Source organism: Naegleria fowleri (genome assembly GCF_008403515.1).
Source record: "Naegleria fowleri strain ATCC 30894 chromosome Unknown tig14, whole genome shotgun sequence".
In the NCBI taxonomy this organism is placed as follows: Eukaryota; Heterolobosea; class Eutetramitea; order Acrasida; family Naegleriidae; genus Naegleria; species Naegleria fowleri.
The window spans coordinates 11,852-32,619 of record NW_025407946.1 but is presented as its reverse complement, the minus strand read 5'-3'; the positions used below and the strand labels follow the sequence as shown (position 1 = coordinate 32,619).

The 20,768-nt window shown below is 37.8% G+C and overlaps 12 protein-coding genes across 12 annotated transcripts in view; 5 read left to right on the top strand and 7 right to left on the bottom strand.

Moving 5' to 3' along the window:
* Positions 1-587: 587 nt before the first annotated feature.
* On the top strand, positions 588-2,171 carry FDP41_012503 (uncharacterized protein; the record flags this gene model as incomplete). Its single annotated transcript, XM_044703030.1, has 1 exon — positions 588-2,171. The coding sequence occupies one exon, from the start codon at positions 588-590 to the stop codon at positions 2,169-2,171; it is 1,584 nt and encodes a 527-aa protein (XP_044566106.1).
* A 52-nt stretch (positions 2,172-2,223) lies between these two features.
* Positions 2,224-4,038, bottom strand: FDP41_012502 (uncharacterized protein; the record flags this gene model as incomplete). The annotated part of the gene is made up of 1 exon (XM_044703029.1): positions 2,224-4,038. The coding sequence occupies one exon, from the start codon at positions 4,036-4,038 to the stop codon at positions 2,224-2,226; it is 1,815 nt and encodes a 604-aa protein (XP_044566105.1).
* An 888-nt stretch (positions 4,039-4,926) lies between these two features.
* FDP41_012501 (uncharacterized protein) lies at positions 4,927-5,298 on the bottom strand (the record flags this gene model as incomplete). Its single annotated transcript, XM_044703028.1, has 1 exon — positions 4,927-5,298. One exon carries the CDS (start codon positions 5,296-5,298, stop codon positions 4,927-4,929), a length of 372 nt encoding a protein of 123 aa, XP_044566104.1.
* Positions 5,299-5,686: 388 nt separating this feature from the next.
* On the top strand, positions 5,687-6,373 carry FDP41_012500 (uncharacterized protein; the record flags this gene model as incomplete). Its single annotated transcript, XM_044703027.1, has 1 exon — positions 5,687-6,373. The coding sequence occupies one exon, from the start codon at positions 5,687-5,689 to the stop codon at positions 6,371-6,373; it is 687 nt and encodes a 228-aa protein (XP_044566103.1).
* Positions 6,374-6,499: 126 nt separating this feature from the next.
* On the top strand, positions 6,500-7,909 carry FDP41_012499 (uncharacterized protein; the record flags this gene model as incomplete). The annotated part of the gene is made up of 1 exon (XM_044703024.1): positions 6,500-7,909. The coding sequence occupies one exon, from the start codon at positions 6,500-6,502 to the stop codon at positions 7,907-7,909; it is 1,410 nt and encodes a 469-aa protein (XP_044566102.1).
* A 222-nt stretch (positions 7,910-8,131) lies between these two features.
* On the bottom strand, positions 8,132-8,663 carry FDP41_012498 (uncharacterized protein; the record flags this gene model as incomplete). Its single annotated transcript, XM_044703023.1, has 2 exons — positions 8,132-8,350; positions 8,454-8,663. 2 exons carry the CDS (start codon positions 8,661-8,663, stop codon positions 8,132-8,134), a joined length of 429 nt encoding a protein of 142 aa, XP_044566101.1.
* A 657-nt stretch (positions 8,664-9,320) lies between these two features.
* Positions 9,321-10,142, top strand: FDP41_012497 (uncharacterized protein; the record flags this gene model as incomplete). Its single annotated transcript, XM_044703022.1, has 3 exons — positions 9,321-9,485; positions 9,584-9,737; positions 9,871-10,142. 3 exons carry the CDS (start codon positions 9,321-9,323, stop codon positions 10,140-10,142), a joined length of 591 nt encoding a protein of 196 aa, XP_044566100.1.
* A 223-nt stretch (positions 10,143-10,365) lies between these two features.
* On the top strand, positions 10,366-11,269 carry FDP41_012496 (uncharacterized protein; the record flags this gene model as incomplete). Its single annotated transcript, XM_044703021.1, has 2 exons — positions 10,366-10,641; positions 10,685-11,269. 2 exons carry the CDS (start codon positions 10,366-10,368, stop codon positions 11,267-11,269), a joined length of 861 nt encoding a protein of 286 aa, XP_044566099.1.
* A 154-nt stretch (positions 11,270-11,423) lies between these two features.
* FDP41_012495 (uncharacterized protein) lies at positions 11,424-12,194 on the bottom strand (the record flags this gene model as incomplete). Its single annotated transcript, XM_044703020.1, has 1 exon — positions 11,424-12,194. The coding sequence occupies one exon, from the start codon at positions 12,192-12,194 to the stop codon at positions 11,424-11,426; it is 771 nt and encodes a 256-aa protein (XP_044566098.1).
* Positions 12,195-13,313: 1,119 nt separating this feature from the next.
* FDP41_012494 (uncharacterized protein) lies at positions 13,314-15,605 on the bottom strand (the record flags this gene model as incomplete). The annotated part of the gene is made up of 2 exons (XM_044703019.1): positions 13,314-14,889; positions 15,151-15,605. 2 exons carry the CDS (start codon positions 15,603-15,605, stop codon positions 13,314-13,316), a joined length of 2,031 nt encoding a protein of 676 aa, XP_044566097.1.
* Positions 15,606-16,986: 1,381 nt separating this feature from the next.
* On the bottom strand, positions 16,987-19,206 carry FDP41_012493 (uncharacterized protein; the record flags this gene model as incomplete). The annotated part of the gene is made up of 2 exons (XM_044703018.1): positions 16,987-18,877; positions 19,040-19,206. The coding sequence occupies 2 exons, from the start codon at positions 19,204-19,206 to the stop codon at positions 16,987-16,989; spliced, it is 2,058 nt and encodes a 685-aa protein (XP_044566096.1).
* A 1,525-nt stretch (positions 19,207-20,731) lies between these two features.
* FDP41_012492 (uncharacterized protein) overlaps positions 20,732-20,768 on the bottom strand; it is a gene marked incomplete at both ends in the record, with an annotated part of 548 nt that continues 511 nt past the window's right edge. Inside the window, one exon of the mRNA XM_044703017.1 lies at positions 20,732-20,768. This exon is cut by the window's right edge and continues 183 nt beyond it. Within this exon, the coding sequence (XP_044566095.1) occupies positions 20,732-20,768 (37 nt within the window).

The window sequence follows — 20,768 nt, the reverse complement described above, 5'->3', positions numbered from 1 at the left end:
TCCTTTTTCGATTGCAAGAGAGGATCGACTGAACTTCCCTGAATGGTTGAGGGAGTATGAGAAGTGGGTTCTGCATGGTCACGAGAGAACGCTCTTACACTTGAATGATATTGTCGATGATGTTCTTGTTGAAGATAGCGCTGAGAACTGAAGAGAAGAATTTGTTGCTGGGGTGGATGCAATGTCTGCCAAGATATAGTCAAAGATGAATGCAAGAGATGATGTGTCCTTCTCATCGTGCTATATGTTTGTTGTTGTGTTTTTTTTGCAAACGATTCGCACGTGCTCGAGTGACTCTAGGTGAAATTGAATTCGTGATCATACGCTCCAAGCATTTGGAAGAATTCCACAATTGGAAACTACACATGACCTCCTCCTGCAATACACCAGGTCGTTGAGAATATTCTCAAATGTTCGTTCTGCTTTTGAAACAGTTTCCGAACACCATGGACATGGAATTTAAAGGCATCCTTGTGAGAATGATCTTCATGTTTAGGGGACAGTTGAAATTTTTGAAGAATGTTTATACGTTAAGACTCTTCTCACATCCATTCCTCTCCTGTAGTTATATCTCAATAGAAAAAAATATGATGATCTCTAAGGAAGAGAACGGAGGAGTGGAGGAGCGGCAAGGGAGGAGTGGAGAGCAAGGCTTGTTGATTACTGAAACAACAAGTAGTGAGATATATCAGCAACAACAACAACACAACACTTCTAGGATGGATTCAACCAATCATGGGGAAATTCTTCCGAAAACATTATCCTCTTCGAGATGTATCAATGGCTATTTGCCTCCACTTGAGCAGATGATCAGTAACGTTCAGTGGAGTGATGAGTTGAAAAAGTACAATCATCATCTATCTTGTGGCTTAATTGTGGATAACCTTGTGTCGAAAATGCATCAAGCAAAAGAGAAGATCACTGTTCAATTCAGTTCCGAGCTCTCCAAAATACGTGCTAAGCTAAAGCAGACGGAGCATGAACGCGATCATGAACTGGAGCAAAAGAATAATGCTTTGGAACAAATACAAAAGCTGGAAAATATCGTTTTGGATCTTCAGGCTCAACTTGAACACTCAAAAAAAGAGAACCATCTTTTGAAAGAGTCCAATAAGACTTTGAAGGCAAAAGAAACAACATATCTATTAGAAATCGAGAATCTTAAAGAGAAGATGATTGCTTCGTCCCTTGTATTTAAAGACATGAAAGAAGAAAATTCAATTATGAAGAACGACATTGATGTTTTGAAATTGGAAGTGCAAAAACTTCAATCAGAAAAACAGGTGCTTTCTAGAGAGTTGGACATTCAATTGTATAGACACAATCTTAATACTGGAGAGACCTTTGACAAAAGAGTTCTTAATATTGATAAAGGATGTGGCATAACTTCACGAGAAAAGGAGATGGAGCTTGACTTGTTAATTTATCGTAAACGGTTGGAAAATTTAACTCCTACCTTTGACCTAGTGATGGAACTTGCAATCGAACACTTTGAATGCTTCGAAGAAATAATGCACGTCATGGAAACTTTAATCGAGAAAAAAGATGAGCGCTTGTTGTTAAGTATGGTGGTACGAAATAAGAAATTCTCTTTATTTCAGAACTTGCAAAAGGACATGCCAGAACATGTACAAAATTTTGTTTCATCTCTACATAAGGAGTATGATCGGCTGACGCAATACAATAGTGACGACGAGGAATTCGAGACCGCTTACAATGCAAAGGAGAAGATGTGCAATAGAATCCTAAGAAGGAAGAAAAAGGATACGGACGTTTTCAAACATAAAGTGGGGATGATCATCTCAAGACTTAAGGAGAGACAGTTAAAGTGTGAAAATGAGATGGAAAAACTTAGGTTAAATGTGAGAGACCTGTTACATCAAAGCACTCCTGAAGAGTATTCAAATGCAACCAAGTATTATGAGGAACTGAAAAACTCAATACCTCCTTACAGTGTGTTGATGAAAGACGACAATCATGTAACTGAAAGCAAGACTGTCCTTCAATATCACGAGCAGAAAATACTGAGTTATGGAGAATATTTGACGAATTTGCAAGCTAGACTCTCTCACACAAAAAGCCCATCAAGCCCACCAAAAAGTTTGGCCATCAGCCATTTCCAAAAAGACTCTGGGAAAAAGCATTCAAAACATCATTGGTCTAAGGAATGATTCATACTTTTCAAGAATAAAAATTCTGTCGTTCAATTAATGGTCAATTTTATTACAATTTGCCCTTATAGTATAAACATGGTTGTTTTGATCGAGAGAACCAACCATTACCGTTTCTGCATGAAGTGTCAGCGTGGTTCAAATTGGCAAGATAGAATTTCGATGTGTAGAGAGCATTGTAGGTTTGGGTGCACAATGAGGTACAACTGGACTGCTCCACCATTCCATCGTTTGGATTTGCAATGTTGGTCGATTCAGACAAGAGAGTCAAAATAAATGAATACTTGGAAATGATACCAATTGGACTTGTTCCACACATTCTTCCTTCAGGTTTCAAAGTTCTCGATAATTGAACTGTGTACAGGGTTGCTGTGGTGGTACCATCCTTTGCCACATAATTTGGAGCCAAAGACATGTAACCAGGATATGGAAGACCAGTTTTTTGATTGCAATAACCATATTTGGTTGCCAAATAACCAAACACATAATCTTTGCTCAATGGATTGAAAGGTCCCTTATAGGCAGAACAATACTTAATCAACTTGCTAACCACTCCAGATCCTTGGAAAGGTGTTGAAACAGAATACCAACTCGAAGAAAAACCATCAATTGAGCAGAGTTTGTTCTTGAGAGCAGCTGAAATGACCAAACCTCCTTGAGAATGAGTGAAGAGAATCACATTCTTCAACTGTGGCACTCCGTTGATGGTGACATTGAGTCCACTCTCCTTACGAGCCAAGTCACAATAATACTTTTGTAAATTTTTGTCATCCCAACCAACATCTCGAGTGTTTCTCACTGCAAACACTCTCTTTGAACATTGAGGAGTCCATTGTTCAATATCACCCCAATAATCTTTGAATGAATTGTATTTTGGATCTTGATCTTTCATACCACCTGCACCATGAATGAAGATACAAACTTTGGATCCAGTTGGAGTGTTCAAACTATTGCACTTGGATGGATCTGCCATGTATGGAAGAGAGCAAGCTTCAGTGCTTGTTTCAAACCAAAAGGTTGGTCTCAACAAGGATGATGTAAGACTTTGTCTGTTATCAAATGTATCTTGTAATAATTCAGCAAAGTATCTGTCGCCCAAGGTGGCTGCAAGTTGTCTATCAAATATGTCCAACGACAAACACCTCTTTGCCAATTGTTTGAATTTCCCTGAAATTTGTTTGGTCACTCGAATCAAGACGTTTCTTGTGATAAAGATTTGAGGATTGACAGAAACAGAGGTTGAAGAGACAGCAGGAGCACACGAGACAAAACCATCATCTCCCAAAATGAAAGCATCCATCTTCAATGAGGAATTGTTGCAAACTTGATTCACCAATGCATCATACTTGATTGAATTTGGAGAGAATCGATAAGTGGTTTGTTGACCTTCAAGCAATGAAGTGGCAAATTGAGCCACTTTTGAGAGCAATGAATTGTTTCTTGGAATAAAGTTCAAAGTGAAACAAAACTTGGAAGTGTGTTGAATGACCTTAAAGGTAGCAGCGTTTCTCATGATATTCAAATGATAAGTGAGTTGACCATCGTATACATCTGCTTGAACCCATTGTGGAGTATTACTTGCATGGATTTGCAAAACACCCTTATAACTCTTTCTTTGGCCAGTTCTCTCTGTCAACACAAATTCAAATCCTTTCATATCCTCTGAACGTGGTTGACTATTTGGGTTAATTGGAGACCAATATTGTGAAAATAGTTGTTTGAGTGTAGATGTTTGTGGTGCCGAGATAATTGGAGTCGAACCTCGAATATTGAGACTTGGTTGTTCAGCACTGACACTCATCATGAGAATGAGGGACAACAAAACTGTCATTAGACAGCATGAAATGAATACGTTTGGAACAGACATGGTCAGATGTTTGTTAATGAAATTAGGAGTGAGTAGTATGAGCTCACAAATGAAGAGAGAAAACCCTCAACGTTTGTTGTTATCGTTACAATTATAATACAAGAGATGGATGAGAGCGATTTTATCACGAATTCAATTGTAGTATTCCCGACAGGACCTTCTACTATTCTTCGTACGAGCAGTAACAAGTACAAGATGGAATTGTTGTTGTTAATGTTCCTGCCAACAGAAATTCAATCGTTTGTGCGTTTTTTTCTTTGGAGAAGAATATCAATTTATAACCGACGTTGTTCTCTGCGAAAGGCTTTCTTTCCGAACCACACCACCACTCCATGCTTTTAAAAATCCATAACAGAGAGCGAAAGGAGGGAGATGCAATTCATGATGAGGTTACTATTGTCCTCAGAAAGAAACACGAGTTGGCATTTGGTGTTTGTGAGCGCTGTTTGAGTTTATTTTTTTGGAAATGGCCGATGAACAGTCGTGCTTGAAATGGAAAAAACTGTCCTGTATTGAAGTGGGGTTCAAATAGAGATAGTTGTGACTTGGGTTGGTAAAGGAGGTTGAGGATATGATACAACAACCGTACAGGAAAATCGAGTGGATCGAAGTGTTGTTGTTATACAGGGACGAACACATCAATAAGCATCTCATCTCTTAGCTCTGACCTTAAAATAGGAATACTATCGTTTTCATGGTGAACGGATTCTATGGAATCATGTTTCCAAAGAAAGTCATCAACGGGGTCCACACAGGCAGAGTCTCTCTCATCAAGAGTTGTTTTTGTTGTTTCAGCATCAGGTTGTGTCATTGATTTCAACGTTGAAAGGACAGAAGCAACACATCTCTCCCTTAAATCCTTGACCTGTCACTTGAGAAAAAGTGTTTTTACATTTTATCCTTATAATACAAACAGGGTTGCTTCGATCGAGAGAGCCAACCATTACCATTTCGACACGAAGTATCTGCATGATTCAAATTGGCAAGATAATAATTTGAACTAAATCCTTCAGAATAGGAGTGCTGTTGAGAAGAATGTGAGGTACAACTCGATGATTCGACAAATCCATCATTGGGTTGTTCGGTCTGAGTGGCATCCACAAGAAGAGTCAACACAAGTGAATATTGAGAGAGAAGACCCGTTGGACTGATTCCACACATTCTTCCATTGGGACTCATGTTACGAGAGGACAACACATGATTCATGGTGTAGCTTGTGGTGGTACCATCCTTTGCCACATAATTTGGAGCCAAAGACATGTAACCAGGATATGGAAGACCAGTTTTTTGATTACAATAACCATATTTGGTTGCCAAATAACCAAACACATAATCTTTGCTCAGAATTTTCCTTACTCTGTGTATTGAATGATGTTGAATTAGTTTTGCCCAAATCGATCAAGTGAACCTCCGTCATGTAATCTCTTTTTGAAACCAAGTGAGAGTTGTTGTAATGAATTAGCAACCTTTCACTCGAATTGTTGATGATTTTCTCTTGCGGAGCATTGAAATCAATTAATTTTGCTCATGAAATCTCCTAACCGTTCGGCCAGTCTACTCCTGACTCCGACGAGACTCACAATGGCTTTAATTGATGTTTCTATATAGTAGAAGCAAACACAATTCCAAACAAAAACAACAACAAAATATGCCCATTCAACACCACTTTACACGTGTTGAAACGATTGCTCTTCCCTCGGACATTGGAGTACCTCCAACTATCGGATGGAACTGGGCGACTGGAGTTGCACAAAGTCTTTTCATTAAGAAAGGAGAAGAAAATAATTCTCTTGATATAAAGATGACAACCTCTCCGATGGGTGATTATTGGAGAAAAACTCATTACGGTTTTATTCATGATGATGGAAACTTTTTATATTTAAATCGTGAGGATTTCAAGACCAATCATAATTTTGAAATTCAAGTAAAATTTAAAGGAGATTATCAAAAATTATATGATCAAGCCGGTATTATGCTACGAGTCAATGAAAAACAATGGATCAAGACTGGCATTGAGTTTGTCAATAATGTAAAATATGCAAGTGCTGTTGTTACAAGAGAGTTCAGTGACTGGTCAACTAGTCCAGTAAATTTTGATAGCGACTCATCATGGTTTACTATTCGTGTGGAGTTAGTGAAAGGAGATGTTAGAGTTGAATATAGCCTTGATGACGGAGAAACTTTTCATTTGCTTAGAATTGCTCATCTTTTTGACAAGAGTTCAGAAAGTGAAAACGACATTTTGCAATTAGGAATTTTTGCTTGCTCTCCCACGAATGAAAATGGTTTATCAGTTGAATTTAAGGGCTTGTTAATTAAGAAATTAACATTGTAATTGATAATTATATTTATTTTGGAGATACATACATTAATTACATGTAAGTAGACTATATTCATTATTTTGGCAATTGACCAAATTTGTACACTACAAGAATTTCTCTTATTTTTCTCAAAACAAAAAATGTCGACAAGTATTACTCTCACAACATTTCTGCTCCTTATAATCCTCTCTACAATCATTGCATGGATCCAAGAGTATGTGCAATGCCAAGAAGAATCATCATCACACTCTTCACTGATCTCTTTGATTCCCTCTTCTCAAAAAGCATTTGCTGGAAACCTCTTCAATTCAATATTGCCACAACAATCCTCATCTTCTCAAATAGATTCATTCCTCACATACAACACTGTACTTTCTCCATTCTCTCTTTTTATGGTTCTTTCCATGCTTACAATAGGATCCCGTGGTGACACCCAACACGAACTGTTACAAGCACTCTCATTGGATCAATCCAATTCTCTAGACGTAACACAGTTTTCACAAGCAATGAACGAAATTATTTCTAGTTATTCCAATACCTCCAGAGAGTTATCTATTGCAAATGGCCTCTTTGTTGAACAGACCTTCAACATTTCACAAGACTTTTCAAACGCTATTGTGTCACAATTTCATTCTGAAATTCGCAAATGTGATTTTGTCCAAAATTATGAGAAGGAACGTAATTTGATTAATTCATGGATTTCAGACAAGACCCATCATTTGATCAAAGATGTCTTGCAACCTGGCTCAATTGTTCCCGAGACAAAATTACTATTGGTCAATGCAATTTATTTTCTTGGAAAATGGAAAGTTGCCTTCAACCCTGAACAAACTGTCTCTGGAAGATTTCGATCATTATCAGCTCATACTAATTCTGAGATCACTGTTCAATTCATGACCAAAAGAAAAACCTTAGAAAAATATGGAGAAAATGATTTGTACAAATGGTTGAAACTTCCATACAGTAATGACAATTTTGAAATGCTCTTTCTATTTCCAAAAGAAAACGTTGAATTAAGCGTAGAGAATGAAAAGGAATTCATCAAATGGATCTCGAAAAGGTTGACAAACAAAGACCAACATGACGATTTGGCCAATTCGAATCACTCGGAAAATAATTCCATTTCACAACAATTGTCCTTATCAGAATTATTTTCAACTTCCTCCACGAAAGTAAGAATTGTGCAAATTCCAAAATTCAAAGCAGAAATTAACACCTTAGAACTTTCTGCCATTCTCAAAGAATCTCCTTTCCACATGGAAACAAGTTTTAACATGGAGAAGGCAAATTTTTCAGGAATTCTCACACCAGAATCTCTAGCAGCAGGTGGCCGCTTGTGGATTGATAAGATTTATCACAAGGCAATGCTAAAAGTGGATGAATCTGGTACAGAAGCAGCAGCAGTGACTGTCGCAAGAGTGAATTATCGAATGGCCGTCCCAACCAGTGCAATGCCAGAATTTGTGTTGAATCGACCTTTTTGTTTCATTCTTTCACACATTCCCACTCAAAGCGTGTTATTCGTTGGGAGGGTCAACCTTGTATCTTGAGGAGGATATTCAGCCTTTGGATCGATCTTATGGTAAATCAGCCACTACTAGTAACGCCTCTTTTCTTATATTCTTTGAGATCAATGTTGTACACATTGAAACTTGACCTCAAATTCTTCTCTTAATTCGTGAATGAATGACTTTTTTCAATTCCAATTTTATTCGTTATTTCGACAATTTCGATTGGAGTGTGATCACTTTAAGATCTGAATGATCTCATATTTAAACACGATACTCTCTAGTGAAACCCAAATATTTGGTATAGAAACCCAAATCTCTCTTCTTGACTCCTGATTTTGGATTTTCAGCATTCACCACTTGATTTCCTCCCAAATAAATACCCACATGTCCACTTCTCCACAAAATATCACCCGTTTGCAATGCTTGTCCAGTCACATCTCTCAAACTTCCAGGATAACCTCGAGTAGTAGTTGGAACAGTCTTTCAAAGTTGGATCAGCACTTTTATAGGCCAAATAGACCAATGAAGAACAATCGTAACATGGATTACTCATTCTTTGAGCTTGTGAATAGCATGATCCAACTTTGGAGTTGGCAAAAGCAGCAGCGATTTGACCAGGTGAACTTGTGGTGTCGGCAAGTTCTTCATTTTCGTATTTAGCATTGGTGACAGAATTGACCCAAGTGTTGATAATGCTGTCGATGGCACGTTCAGAGACAGTTCTGGCCTGGGTGGAGGCTGTGAAAGCAAGAACGAGGGATAATAACAATACAAAGAGGAGAGAACGAGACATTTTTTTTTGTGATGTTTGTTTGGAGAATGACAAGTGACTTTTGACCTATTAGGTTAGTTTGATTATTGTAATTAGAAAAAATAGCAAATAGCCCTCGACTACATCAATTTCTCGATCGTAATCTGGAATTTTGAGAGAAAACAGTGATTCCCAAACAAGTTGAGAAGGAAAACAAACAATTCTAAAAAACGCCAATTAGCAATAGAAATTGAAATTAGAAATAACTTTTGCTTCATTGTGGAAATAGCTCTAATACTCGTAGAATTGCCTTTCAAGATTCAATATCAACGAATGGATCTTTCTAAATATCTTCATTTAAACCAATGACAATTTTTCAATGTGTGACTATTTGTGAAAGAATGACAAATTTGGTGATAGTTTTCAAATCAAAGAAGAATATCAATATTCCAATTGTGGCAGTCGTGGAATGGTGTTTTCTTCGTGATGAATGAATCAAAACATCATTACAACCATAACGACTTATTGAAAAAAAAACATTTAATCCACAAACTTGCTCTTTCTCCACAACAGTCCATGAACAACAAGATGCATTTTCGAAAAGAATACAAACATGAAAGCTTTCGTTCTTCAAAGTTATTGTGGAGGTTATTGGTCATTCTTATCTGGTTGGAGTGTGTGTGGATTCATCACAACAACATGCATGTGGTGAGTGGATTGCATATGGCATCTCCAACTTCCATTGTTTACACTGGAAATGGAATAACTGCTGTGGTGGGATTCATTACAGATGTGAATGACGATCATTTATTGGATTTTGTTGTTGCTTATTATCAGAGAGATTATAACTTTGCGAGTCAGGTGGTAAGTCCAATCATGTTGTATCCATTTCATTCCAAAAAGGTTATTATTTCAATACCAATGCATTGAACTGTTCCTATTCTGGTGACCTTACATCAAAGATTTATCTCAATAACGGTTGTGGATATGTTCGACATTCGAATCCTTTTGAGCCTTTAGTCTATTGCAAACAACATTTTCTGAATCAAATCATGATCAAGTGGGAGGCAGACCCACCGGTGATCACACTCCACATTCCAAATGATACTTTCTCTGGTGTGATTGCTTTGCCTTATCATCCCATTGAAATACCTGCCATTATCTTTGCAATGAGCGGAGTCAAGATTGAAACGCACATGGAAAAGTTTTTAAGGAAATTTACCTATTCAATATCATGCCATTTCGAAAGGAGATGAGATTTACGTTGGACAACCTGGACCTCCTTCGAAACCTTCCTCGCCCACCTCAATGATGAATGGTGACGATGAAGAAGAGGATCAGAGAAATGGAAATGGGTCATCCACCACATTGCCCTACTCTGGAACAGGCACAGGTGCTTCTCACTTTTACTATGGCAGTTCAGGACAACCCAGTAGTGATGTCGTGAGTTCGAGTGGACAAGTCACAGGCGGTCAACATCAACCTGGAGTTATTCCTGCCCCGCATGGAAAGAATGGTTAAAATTGATCATGAGCTTAATGAGTAGGAACGCCTCGAATTATGATGGAGTATTCCTCATAGACCGTAGGTCTTTTATGTTCAAAAACCTAACTAATACTTTCCTTTCTAAACCCTTCTCTTGTCTGCCTATGGCTGAAACTGTTGCTAAATTTGGCTTCAAGAGACACTTGTGGAGATGAAAAGGCAATGAACAAAAAACAAGATTTTTAAAAAGAAGCAAAGAATGTTTGTGACGCGATCCAACAACATCAAGGACATTTTGACACATACTGTCCCGCCGAGCTTACGATGGTTGCTGCCATGTGTATTGGTATTAATATTAATTTTATGTCATGCCATTCCAATGACTGGTATGCATGTGTTTGCTCCTGCTCCAATCGTTTACACCGGAAACGGAAATACAGCACAAGTTGGATTCATCACCGACATTAATAACGATCAGTTGCAAGATGTTGTGCTAACCTATTATCAGAGAGATTATAATTTTGCTTCCACTGTGGTAAGTTATGGATTATATCGAGAATCTAATTCTTCATTGTTAGATCTACCTCAATAATGGTTGTGAATTTGTGAGGCATTCCAATCCATTGGAACCAGTGGTGTATTGTAAGCAATATTTCCTGAATCAAAAAATGATCAAGTGGGAAACAGACCCACCAGTGGTCACACTCCACATTCCAAATGATACTTTCTCTGGTGTGATTGCTTTGCCTTATCATCCCATTGAAATTCCTGCCATTATCTTTGCAATGAGTGGCGTCAAGATTGGAACACCGATGGAAAAATTTTATAAGGGTGACACCCAAGTTCAATATCATGCCATTCAAAAAAGTGACGATATTTATATAGGACAGCCTGGGCCTCCAAGCTCGTCCTCATCGAGTTCTTCGGGTGGAAGTGGTGGCTCTGGTGGTGGCAGTAGTGACAACAGCGGCGGTGGAGGTGGAGGAGCTGGTGGTGGTGGAGGTGGAGAAGGTGGATCTGTCAGTTCTTCCAGTTCTAGTGGTGGCAGTGGTGGTAGTGGTGGAAGTAGTGGAGGTGGTGAAGCTGGAGGTGGTGGAGGTACCACAGGAGGAACGGGGAGAGGTACTGAAGGCACTGGAAGAGGGTCTTCATCGAGTTCATAGGCTCCTGAACGTCATGATCCGCTCTGCATGTCCCTTTGGAGGAATCTAAATCCCTAATGAAGAGCGAACCTTAGTTCTCCACCTTCATACGTTTTTCCTCTTAGAGGTTTGAAGGTGACTATTTGTTGGAATGAGTGATAAATAATGACAAAGCTCATTGCTGTGAATCACCATTATTTGAATGTTCAATAAATGACTCAACTACTATATCTTCTTCTGTGAGTAAGGCTCGTTTGAGTTGAGATTGCTTTTTGGAGTACCTGGTCATTCCATTAAGCATTTCCCTTCCTTTTATCTTATTAACAGCGAATGCGCACAACAGTCCAAACAGAACAACTACAAGACAAAGCACTAGAACCAGGTACCAGTATTGTCGAAAGAGCAGAACGACATGGCGTCCATAACTGAATTTTAACTCAGCCTTAACACTGAGCCAAGTACTGTTCACATTCGGATTCACCGCAATGAATGCGTATAATCCAGCATCACCAATAAAAAGTAATGTACCATCCACATTGGTTATGTTTAAAAGACCTAACTGAGCTGCATTCTTTCTCAAAAGACCTAAAGAGGGATTTTGAAGAAAATCAAAATAATCTGTTGCATTGATGATCATAAAATTACAAGGTAATCCGAGACATCCACCGTAGATTTTCATATTATCATTGACTGTTTCTTTGGTAATGTTGAAAAAGATAGGAATCAAAGAAGAGGATGGAATTCTGTTGTTGAATTGGAAAAACGACGAATGGACGGCAGAATTTGTATTATTTGATCCGGTATCAAAGGAAACCTGTGATGGAACAGTTGGTATCATTGCAGCTTCGGAGGACATCATCAGGATCCACAACTCTAGAACATTAATAATAATAATTAAAATGGTTTGGAAATGCCTTAATGGCATTCTTCTGCTAGGAAGAACCATTTTTTTTTCCAATTTAGAGTTGCGAGTGCAAACCAATTGAAAAAAAAGGTTTCGAAATTTAAGGTTTGTTTCCAAATGATGGTTTTGTGATCCTCGCCTTTGAGTGAAAGAACAGCTCTAAATTTCTCTCTGTTTTAGAAACATGAACAAACTTGATGCTTAAAAACAACTTTTGTTGCATCAATTGTCATCTCTCTGTGATAGAATAGTCTTCAGAGATAGCCACAGTGTGTGCGTCCCATCGTCACATGTGAGTTCATCCATCTCTTTGAAAGTCGTGAGATCGTTAGGATTTGATTTCCACCACATTCCTTTCAAAACAAATCTCGATAAAAAAGACCAGTACTCTCATCATGTATGACATTTCCTCACGACACTTTCTATTCCACTTGAATTCTTACAATCTCCACTGCAACAACAACATGATGCATTAGTCACTTCCAACAACATGTTATTGACTTCAGATGTCATTTCGTCCAACAATAACACGACACATGTCTCTCTTTCCCAACTCTTTCCCACTCCTTCCGAAAATATTTCCTCCATTGTCAATTCTTGCTTTTTTATTGTTGTGTTTTCCATTCTCATGGTTGTCATTGGTTATATCATGTTTAAGGCAAGAGAGACCTGTAAGAGAAATCACAAAATTCTCTTCTTCTTGCTTTCGGCGTTCATTTTTGTTCAATATTTTGGATTAATCTTTCGATTGGTGTGTAATGGAATTGGATTGCGAGTGAATCTATTTGAGGACTTGACTCGTGTGGAGAATTTGAATTCCTATCAAGAGGTCATGTGGACTTTTTCAATGTTGGAAATTGTTTTGGTCATTTCACAAATAACGACCATCATGGTGATTATGAGTTTTATCATGGTTATATTGAAAGTTGGAGTTAATTGACATTTGACGTTTTCCTTTCATTCTTTAGCTTAAAGACAGCCAAGCTTGTAGGAGCACTGTCCTTCAAAATGTACAAGATTTTGTTTTGGATTGTCACTGATCTTCACATAAAAAGAGGTTCTCATAATATTTATTATCGAAAGGTTCCCCTAACTCACGTTCCTTTTTAAAATTAAGGCACGTTTTATGCAAAACAATTTAGAGTTGCGAGTGCAAAATATTTATTTGAATTCCTTCTTGTTGGTGGCGAATTCTTCAAGAACTTCAGTGATAGTCTTGACACCAAGCTCCTTATCACTGTCTCTGATTCTGATGTTTACAGAATCAGTTTCTATTTCCTTTGGTCCGACGACCAAAATATAATTATATTGAGCGAGCTGAGCATTTCTAATCTTCTTGTCAATTCTATTGTCACTCAAGTCAACGTCAACATAGAAGCGAGCATCATGGAGAATCTTATGTACCTTTTCGGCATATTCATTACACTTCTTAGAAACAGGCACAACAATAGCTTGTCTTGGGGAAAGCCAGAATGGCCATTTTCCGCCAAAATGTTCAGTAGCAATAGCCAAAAATCTTTCTAAAGAACCAAAGATAGCTCTGTGCACAATGACTGGTCTAGTCTCAGTCTTATCTTCAGCAGCATAGGTCAAGTCGAAACGAATTGGCAATTGGAAGTCCAATTGAACAGTAGCGCATTGATGCTCTCTCTTCAAAGCGTCAGAAATCAAAATGTCAATCTTTGGACCATAGAAAGCACCGTCTCCTTCATTCTTTTGCCATGGATGGCCAAATTCGTTCAATGCTTCCTCCAATTGTCTTTCAGCTTCATTCCATTGTTCAATTTCTCCAAGATATTTCTCTGGTCTAGTAGAGAGGAAAAGTTTGAAACCAAAACCGAAAATCTTGTAAATATCTTGCATCATACCTAAACAAGACATGATTTCTTGTTTGATTTGATCTGGTCTGCAGAAAATGTGAGCATCATCTTGTTGGAATTTTCTTAAACGAGTCATACCAGTCAAAGCTCCCTTCAGTTCATTACGGTGCAAAACACCAAAGTCAGCAAAACGAATTGGTAATTCTCTGTATGATCTATTTCGGTGTTTAAACATCAAGCAGTGGCTAGGACAGTTCATAGGCTTTAAGCTATGTTGAGCCTTATCAATTTCTAAAACAAACATATTTTCAGCATACTTGTCCCAGTGACCAGAAGTTTTCCATAAATCACTGTGGAAAACATTTGGAGTTTGGACTTCAGAATAACCACGATTCCAGTATTCATTTCTCATCATACTTTGGATAGTGTTGAATAAACGTTGGCCATGAGGTAAGAAAAAGACCATACCAGGAGCATAAGGGTGGAAGAACCACAACTCTTGCTCCTTACCAATGTTACGATGGTCACGACGCTTAGCCTCTTCCATCAAAGTTTGCCATTCCTTGTGAAGTTTCTTATCAGGGAATGACATGGCATACACACGTTGTAAAGTTTCTTTGGAAGCATCAGCTCTCCAGTATGATGATGAGTTTTTAGTGACCTCAAAAGTGGTGACTTTTCCAGTGTGAAGAAGGTGAGGGCCCTTGCAAGGATCTATCAATCTACCACAACGATAAACAGAGCAATAATCTCCATCCTTTACCTTTTCAGAGAGAATTTCGACCTTGAATTTGTTGTCAGCAAACAATTGAAGGGCCTCTTCTTTAGTGACGAGAAGTCTTTCAAAGGGTTGCTTTTCGTTCACAATCTTAGTGACTGCTTCCTTCACTTTGTCATAGTCGCTTTCGGACACGACCCTGAAAGTTGAAATGTCATGTTATTTACATCATCATGAAAACAATAATATTATTCAATCGATTGGTAAAATTTGTAAATAAATTTGAAAATCATGTGAATATCACCCATAGGAGACAATATTATGTTGGAGTATTCAGCGCGATGATATAAAAATACAATCATAAATAGGAGATAATTATCCATGTCATATTTAAATAAACATTAAATTCATCACGAAAAAACAAGTATACATCCATAAAATCAAAACAGATATTACTTACTTATCACCCATATAAGCCTCATAGTAGAATCCTCCGTCTTCCAATGGTGGTCCTTTACAGAGGTAGCACTTGAAGACATCCTCCAAGGCTTCACCCATAACGTGAGAAGAGGAGTGCCAAAAGACTTCCTTTGCTTCAGGAGCATCCCACTTTAATAATTCCAAAGTACAATCTCCTTCAAGTGGTCTTCCCATATCCCAAAGAGTGCCATTCACTTTCGCAACCACCACGTTAGCAGCCAAACCAGCCGAAATGGACATGGCAATATCATGAGGAGTGGTTTCATAAGCCTTTCCTGGCTTGGTAGAGTTATCGGGCAAAGTAATGGTAATATCTTTTCCAATCTTATCACCCAATTCATTTCTTCTTCTTTGCTTGAACTCATCAAAGAGTTGGTTTCTTCTCGCAAAGTATTGATCGATCGTTTCAAAACTAACAGCACAAGGTTGAGACATTTTTTTTTGAGTTGTTTCGATATCCAATAAAATTGCCGTCCAACTTCTTTATAAAATTCCTAAAGAGGTTCATTTTGAAAAATGAAGATTTGAAAATGAAGAACGAACCGATTCATTTATTAAAACGAAGAAGAAGGTGTGCATTTTTGTGGAGCTATATATATGTCTCGAAAAGAAAGATCTTTAGACTCCAGAAAGTCTTGAAGCTACTTGTGCTGCTCAATTTCAGCTCTATTCGTTTCATTGTCGTTGCATGTTATTTCTCAAGTTTCAACAACTTTTGTTTTTTCATATTCTTCATCACTCGACTCTTCCTCACTCAATGGATCGTTATTTTCATCTAAATCGTTGTCAGAATGAAATTATTGATCCTTAGTGTCATATTCGTCAAAATAATAGAGTTCTTCTTCTTTCATTTCGAAACCTTGAAAGATTTCAATAATTTCATCTGAATACCACTCTTGGGACTGTAACACCTTGGCACTCATGTTTTCCAATTTCAGTAATTCATTTTCCATTTCTTTTGAGCAAATAGCCAATTGAGAGATGCAATTCACAATAGCATTAGAATCAGAACTAGCCATAAAAATTATTGGGTGCGAGCTTTTCCAATTTCTCCAATAGAGCTTTGGTTCGTCTACCAATTTCACAAGTCTCTAATGGCTTAAATTCAACAAAAATTTCAAGTTGTCTCTTTCTCAATTCCAAAACCTTCAAAATTTGATATTTTATCAGAAAGTATTCCAATCATTTCAGGAACTCTTTTTTTACATGAACACAATTGTATGAGATTCATTCGCATGCTATCAATTTCTTTTCTTGTTGATGGGTAATCGTGGTACATGACGAACCAATGATGAATCTTGTTAATGAACTTTTATGTGTACTGGTTAAGAATACTCTTTTGAACATTCCAATTTGCTTTCGAAATAATTGTCGAAGGTTCATTATAGACTTCATTGACCTCTAATAATTGAGTGAAAATTGAAGGAAATAAGAAAGAAATTTCATATTCGAGACACCCCAAGTAAAAATTCCAAGCATTGGGTGAATGCAAAATTGTAATTTTCGGCAGTTGTGGAGAGCATGAGTGAATTTCACTAATAAATGCTTCAATCTCGGAAGATGGAGTGTCTCGTGCAAGAGGTTTTGATCCATCCAGATTAGCTTCAGTTTGGTAAATGATCGATTCTTGCATGTTAAAAATCTGACACTCGAAAAGACATAACTCATGAAGTTGGTTTTTTCTTAGACTATGTATGAAACCATAACAACTTAAATTTTAATAGCTCGAAATAGTAACAAAATTAATCTTTACTTTAACATACTGGCCATATTTATATTGAACGATATCATTCCATTAGGGCTAAAAGGTCTTCTTTTACGAAATAATCATTCTCTTCAATTCGCTAACAAGTTGCTTCAACTCATTAATCTCCTTGCTTTGATTTTCTTGTGTTTGCCAAATCTGTTTGATAATGTCTCCCAACTTTTGTTTCATTAACATATTATCTGGTGCTTGACTGATGACAAAATTAATCTCCTCTGGTGTTGTTAAGGATGATTGGTTGTCTGAACTCGAGGATGAAATGCTGTTGCTGGCAACATTTCCGTTTTGGCGATTCGAATTCTGCTGCTCCTTTGCTCTTTCGTGCAGTAAAGATGCTTCTGATGTGATTAAATCAATAATCTCATCATCAGACGAAATTGCTCTGTTACTGGCAGGTCTTGTTAGCTTCTTCTTCTCAAGAGAGGGACTGTCTTGCCATGTGAAAACAGAAAGATCTGAATTGCTGCCGTTATTTCTGCTCGTATCGCTCTCAAAGTAATCAATGTCGTCAAAAATTGCCAAGTTGTCGGTGGTTGTTGCATGCGTGTCATTAATAGCTGTCACATGTTTGTTTGTGTCTTCAGATTGCGGCAAAATACCTGCTACTGACTCTTCAACAATTCCATCGCTATTCACATCCAAGTCTTCAAACTTGGATGCACTAGAAAGAGGTTGTGAAGCACTTGGGACTTGAAGGTCGATAAAACCGTCATCAGTATTTTCTAACATGGTAATTGGCTTTGGAACAAATGCAAATGATGCACCATATAAATGATAGGGATCTGCGGCAAACATTGGAAATGCTGTGGAAGGAGAAGGAGCAGAGTCTGTTTGCATGGGTGAAGTAGGTGTTAATTGACTTGTGGTTGGAAGTGAGGAGGAAGAAGAATTGGGATTATAAACAAATGGTTGTTGACCGAGTTGAGTGGCAGGAATTGGAGCAAAAATTACAGGATATGGTGGAATGCCCATGAGTTGTTGTTGTTGAGGCTGTTGTTGAGCATTAGTTGTTCCACCTGAAGTTTGATTTTGTTGAAGTTGAGCCATATACCACCACGGATTGTAAAAGTATGGATAAATCACACTTGTTGGTTTGGTCGTTGTTTCACTGATGTTGCCACTCGTGGTGGTTGTATTCACAGAATTGTTGGTTGTGGTGTTCGTGTCTGTAGTGGTGGTGGTGGTGGTGGTGGAGACTCCTCCTGTATTATTGAGGAGAGTGGTTGTTGTATTCACAGAATTTTGAGAGATCGTAATAGGTATTGTGGCAGCAGTGCTGGTGGTGGTCGGGGAGGTTGCAAATCCATCAATCATTGATAAAACATCCACAGCACTGACTGGAGATGTTGCCATTAATGGATTCTCAATATCATCCTCAATAATTAAGGTGTTTGAGGATTTTGGTTTTTCCACCACGAGAGGGAGTGTTTTCACTTCTTTCTTTTGATTTTGCTTTTCCGATAAGGACAAGGCATGTTGAACCAAACTTGATTTGGAAGCTGTAAGAGTGCTATCGTACTTGTTGGAAGATGATTGATTAGAAATGCAAGAAGATGTTTGAGGTTCGTCCTCTTGATCTGATGATGATATGAGAAAATGGTTGGAAGAGGGTGTCTCCACTCGCAGAACACCACCACAACTTTCCTTCTTTTTCCTTTTTCTGTTGGGTGACTTTTCGGGTGATGATGAAGAGAGATGAGAAGGATTATGTGTAGTGTTGTGGATAGTGGTGTTGGTTGTTGTTGTTGTCGATGATGTATCATGTTGTAATGTTGTTGGATGATCTCCTACGACGTTGCTGTTTGAAGGTTCTGATTGGCTGTTGTTGTCCGTTAGTAGTGTTTGCACCTGTTCAGCCTCGTCGTCATCAGAGGTTGAAGTCTTGTTGGATTTAGATTTCTTTGAGGGTATGTAATCGACACATGGAATTCCCTTCTTCTTGCTGTTTGTACATATAGATTTTCAAACAAAATCAAATAACAGTAGTAACACACAAATCGAATATTAAATATTTTAAATTCAAATAAAAAAAAAATTAAATACAATATTAACGAATGTGTGGTGTCATCCATGAATTTTGTTCGTTGAACACTAGAGTACTTACCATCTTCGACAGGGTCTTTCTGAATCACAAGCTACATGTGCTGAATGACAACTCAAGCATGCTCTCTTGACATAGGGTTTTCTCTTCTTTTCCTTCTTTGAGGTCGAGGTTGTGGGATGCTCCAGTCCTGACAAATTCGAATCTGGTCTCACGTCTGCTTTGGTCATTTTTTTTGTAAGAGTGAAGTTTATTTTTAGAAGGTGTTCGGAATCTGAGTATTCCGAGATTAGCTCCATCACAAAAATTGAAAATCTCTCATTTTTCACATTATCCAGAGTTCAATTCATTTAGAAACCTTCTTCATGTGATTAGTACTTTCGCTTTGAATGCAAATTATCTATTTTAGGATTTGATCCTCCTCGATTGAATCATTCGAGAAAAAGCACTCTAATAATGATATAGTTATCCAAAGGTAAGTATTAAATTAGAATCATCGAACCGAAATATACAACCTAGCCAATTCACAGGTTGTCTCAACAATAATATTATTTGAGATTCACATAATTATATTTCACATTAAAATTAATTTTTAACAACTTTTAATGAAATAATGATCATGCCGTTCGTCTATTCTTCTTTCACTTCGTTTTCATGATGATTCAAATCTTCATGTCCATGATAAGTGTTAGTAAATTCGGAGAGTGTGGAAAATATCTTTCGGAACACTTCGAACACGTTCATCGTATAAAAAAAAGAATCAGAGCAAAAAATCCATCGTTCTTTTTGCTGATCAGTTGCTCGTTTTTGTTGTAATGATGAGATGACATTTTTTTCAGAGTGTCATCAATTGCGACTACGAGAGAAGCCACAAGAGCTCTTTCCTGGTGCATTCCGTCACTCTTTGCACTTTATGATTCATTGATCACTTGAATGACAGAACTAATATTCTTTTCACACATCTTAAAATAGGTTCGGAATTCATCAATTCCGAGCTTTCCTTTCTTGTCGCTCAATCCAAACCACCATGACCCTATTCATGAACCTTTCAATAAAAACTCCAATCAAAAAAGTCAAATCTTTCACAACACAAAAAAATGCTCAAACACACTTCACACATCTTTTCGTCGTCTTCGTCGTTGTTGCTGCAGAGCAATTTGACTAAAAACGTTTCGACTCACATCCGATCCAATGCCAAGATTGCATCCAATTTGCAAATACAAAATTATCAGATTAGAGGATTCAAGTCTTTTCGATTTTCCGAACAACATCATGTAAATAACAACTGTCCTACGAGTTTGAATTTGCAGTTTAATCGGAATGCATCACACCTACAATCACCACTGAGTCTCCACCACAACTCTGATGGCGGACTAGTAGTCATGAAGAGATCCTATCACACCAATATGAATCCAAACTTTGGTGGCAGTGGTGGAATGAGTGGAAAGATGCCATGGGAAACTACCTTTGAAAAGGGAGAAGCATTGAAAAAGTTCGGAATTGATCTGACTGAAGAAGCTCGGAAAGGAAAATTGTATCCAATCATTGGACGTGATGATGTCATTCGAAGAACCATTCAGGTGTTGTCACGTCAAACAAAGAACAATCCAGTGATCATTGGTTTACCTGGTGTTGGTAAGACAGCCGTCGTTGAAGGACTAGCTCAAAGAATTGTGAAAGGAGAAGTTCCAGATTCCATTAAGAAAAAGAGATTGATTGCACTTGACTTGGCAGCAGTTATTGCTGGTTCAAAATTTAGAGGTGAATTCGAAGAAAGAGTTCAAGCCATTCT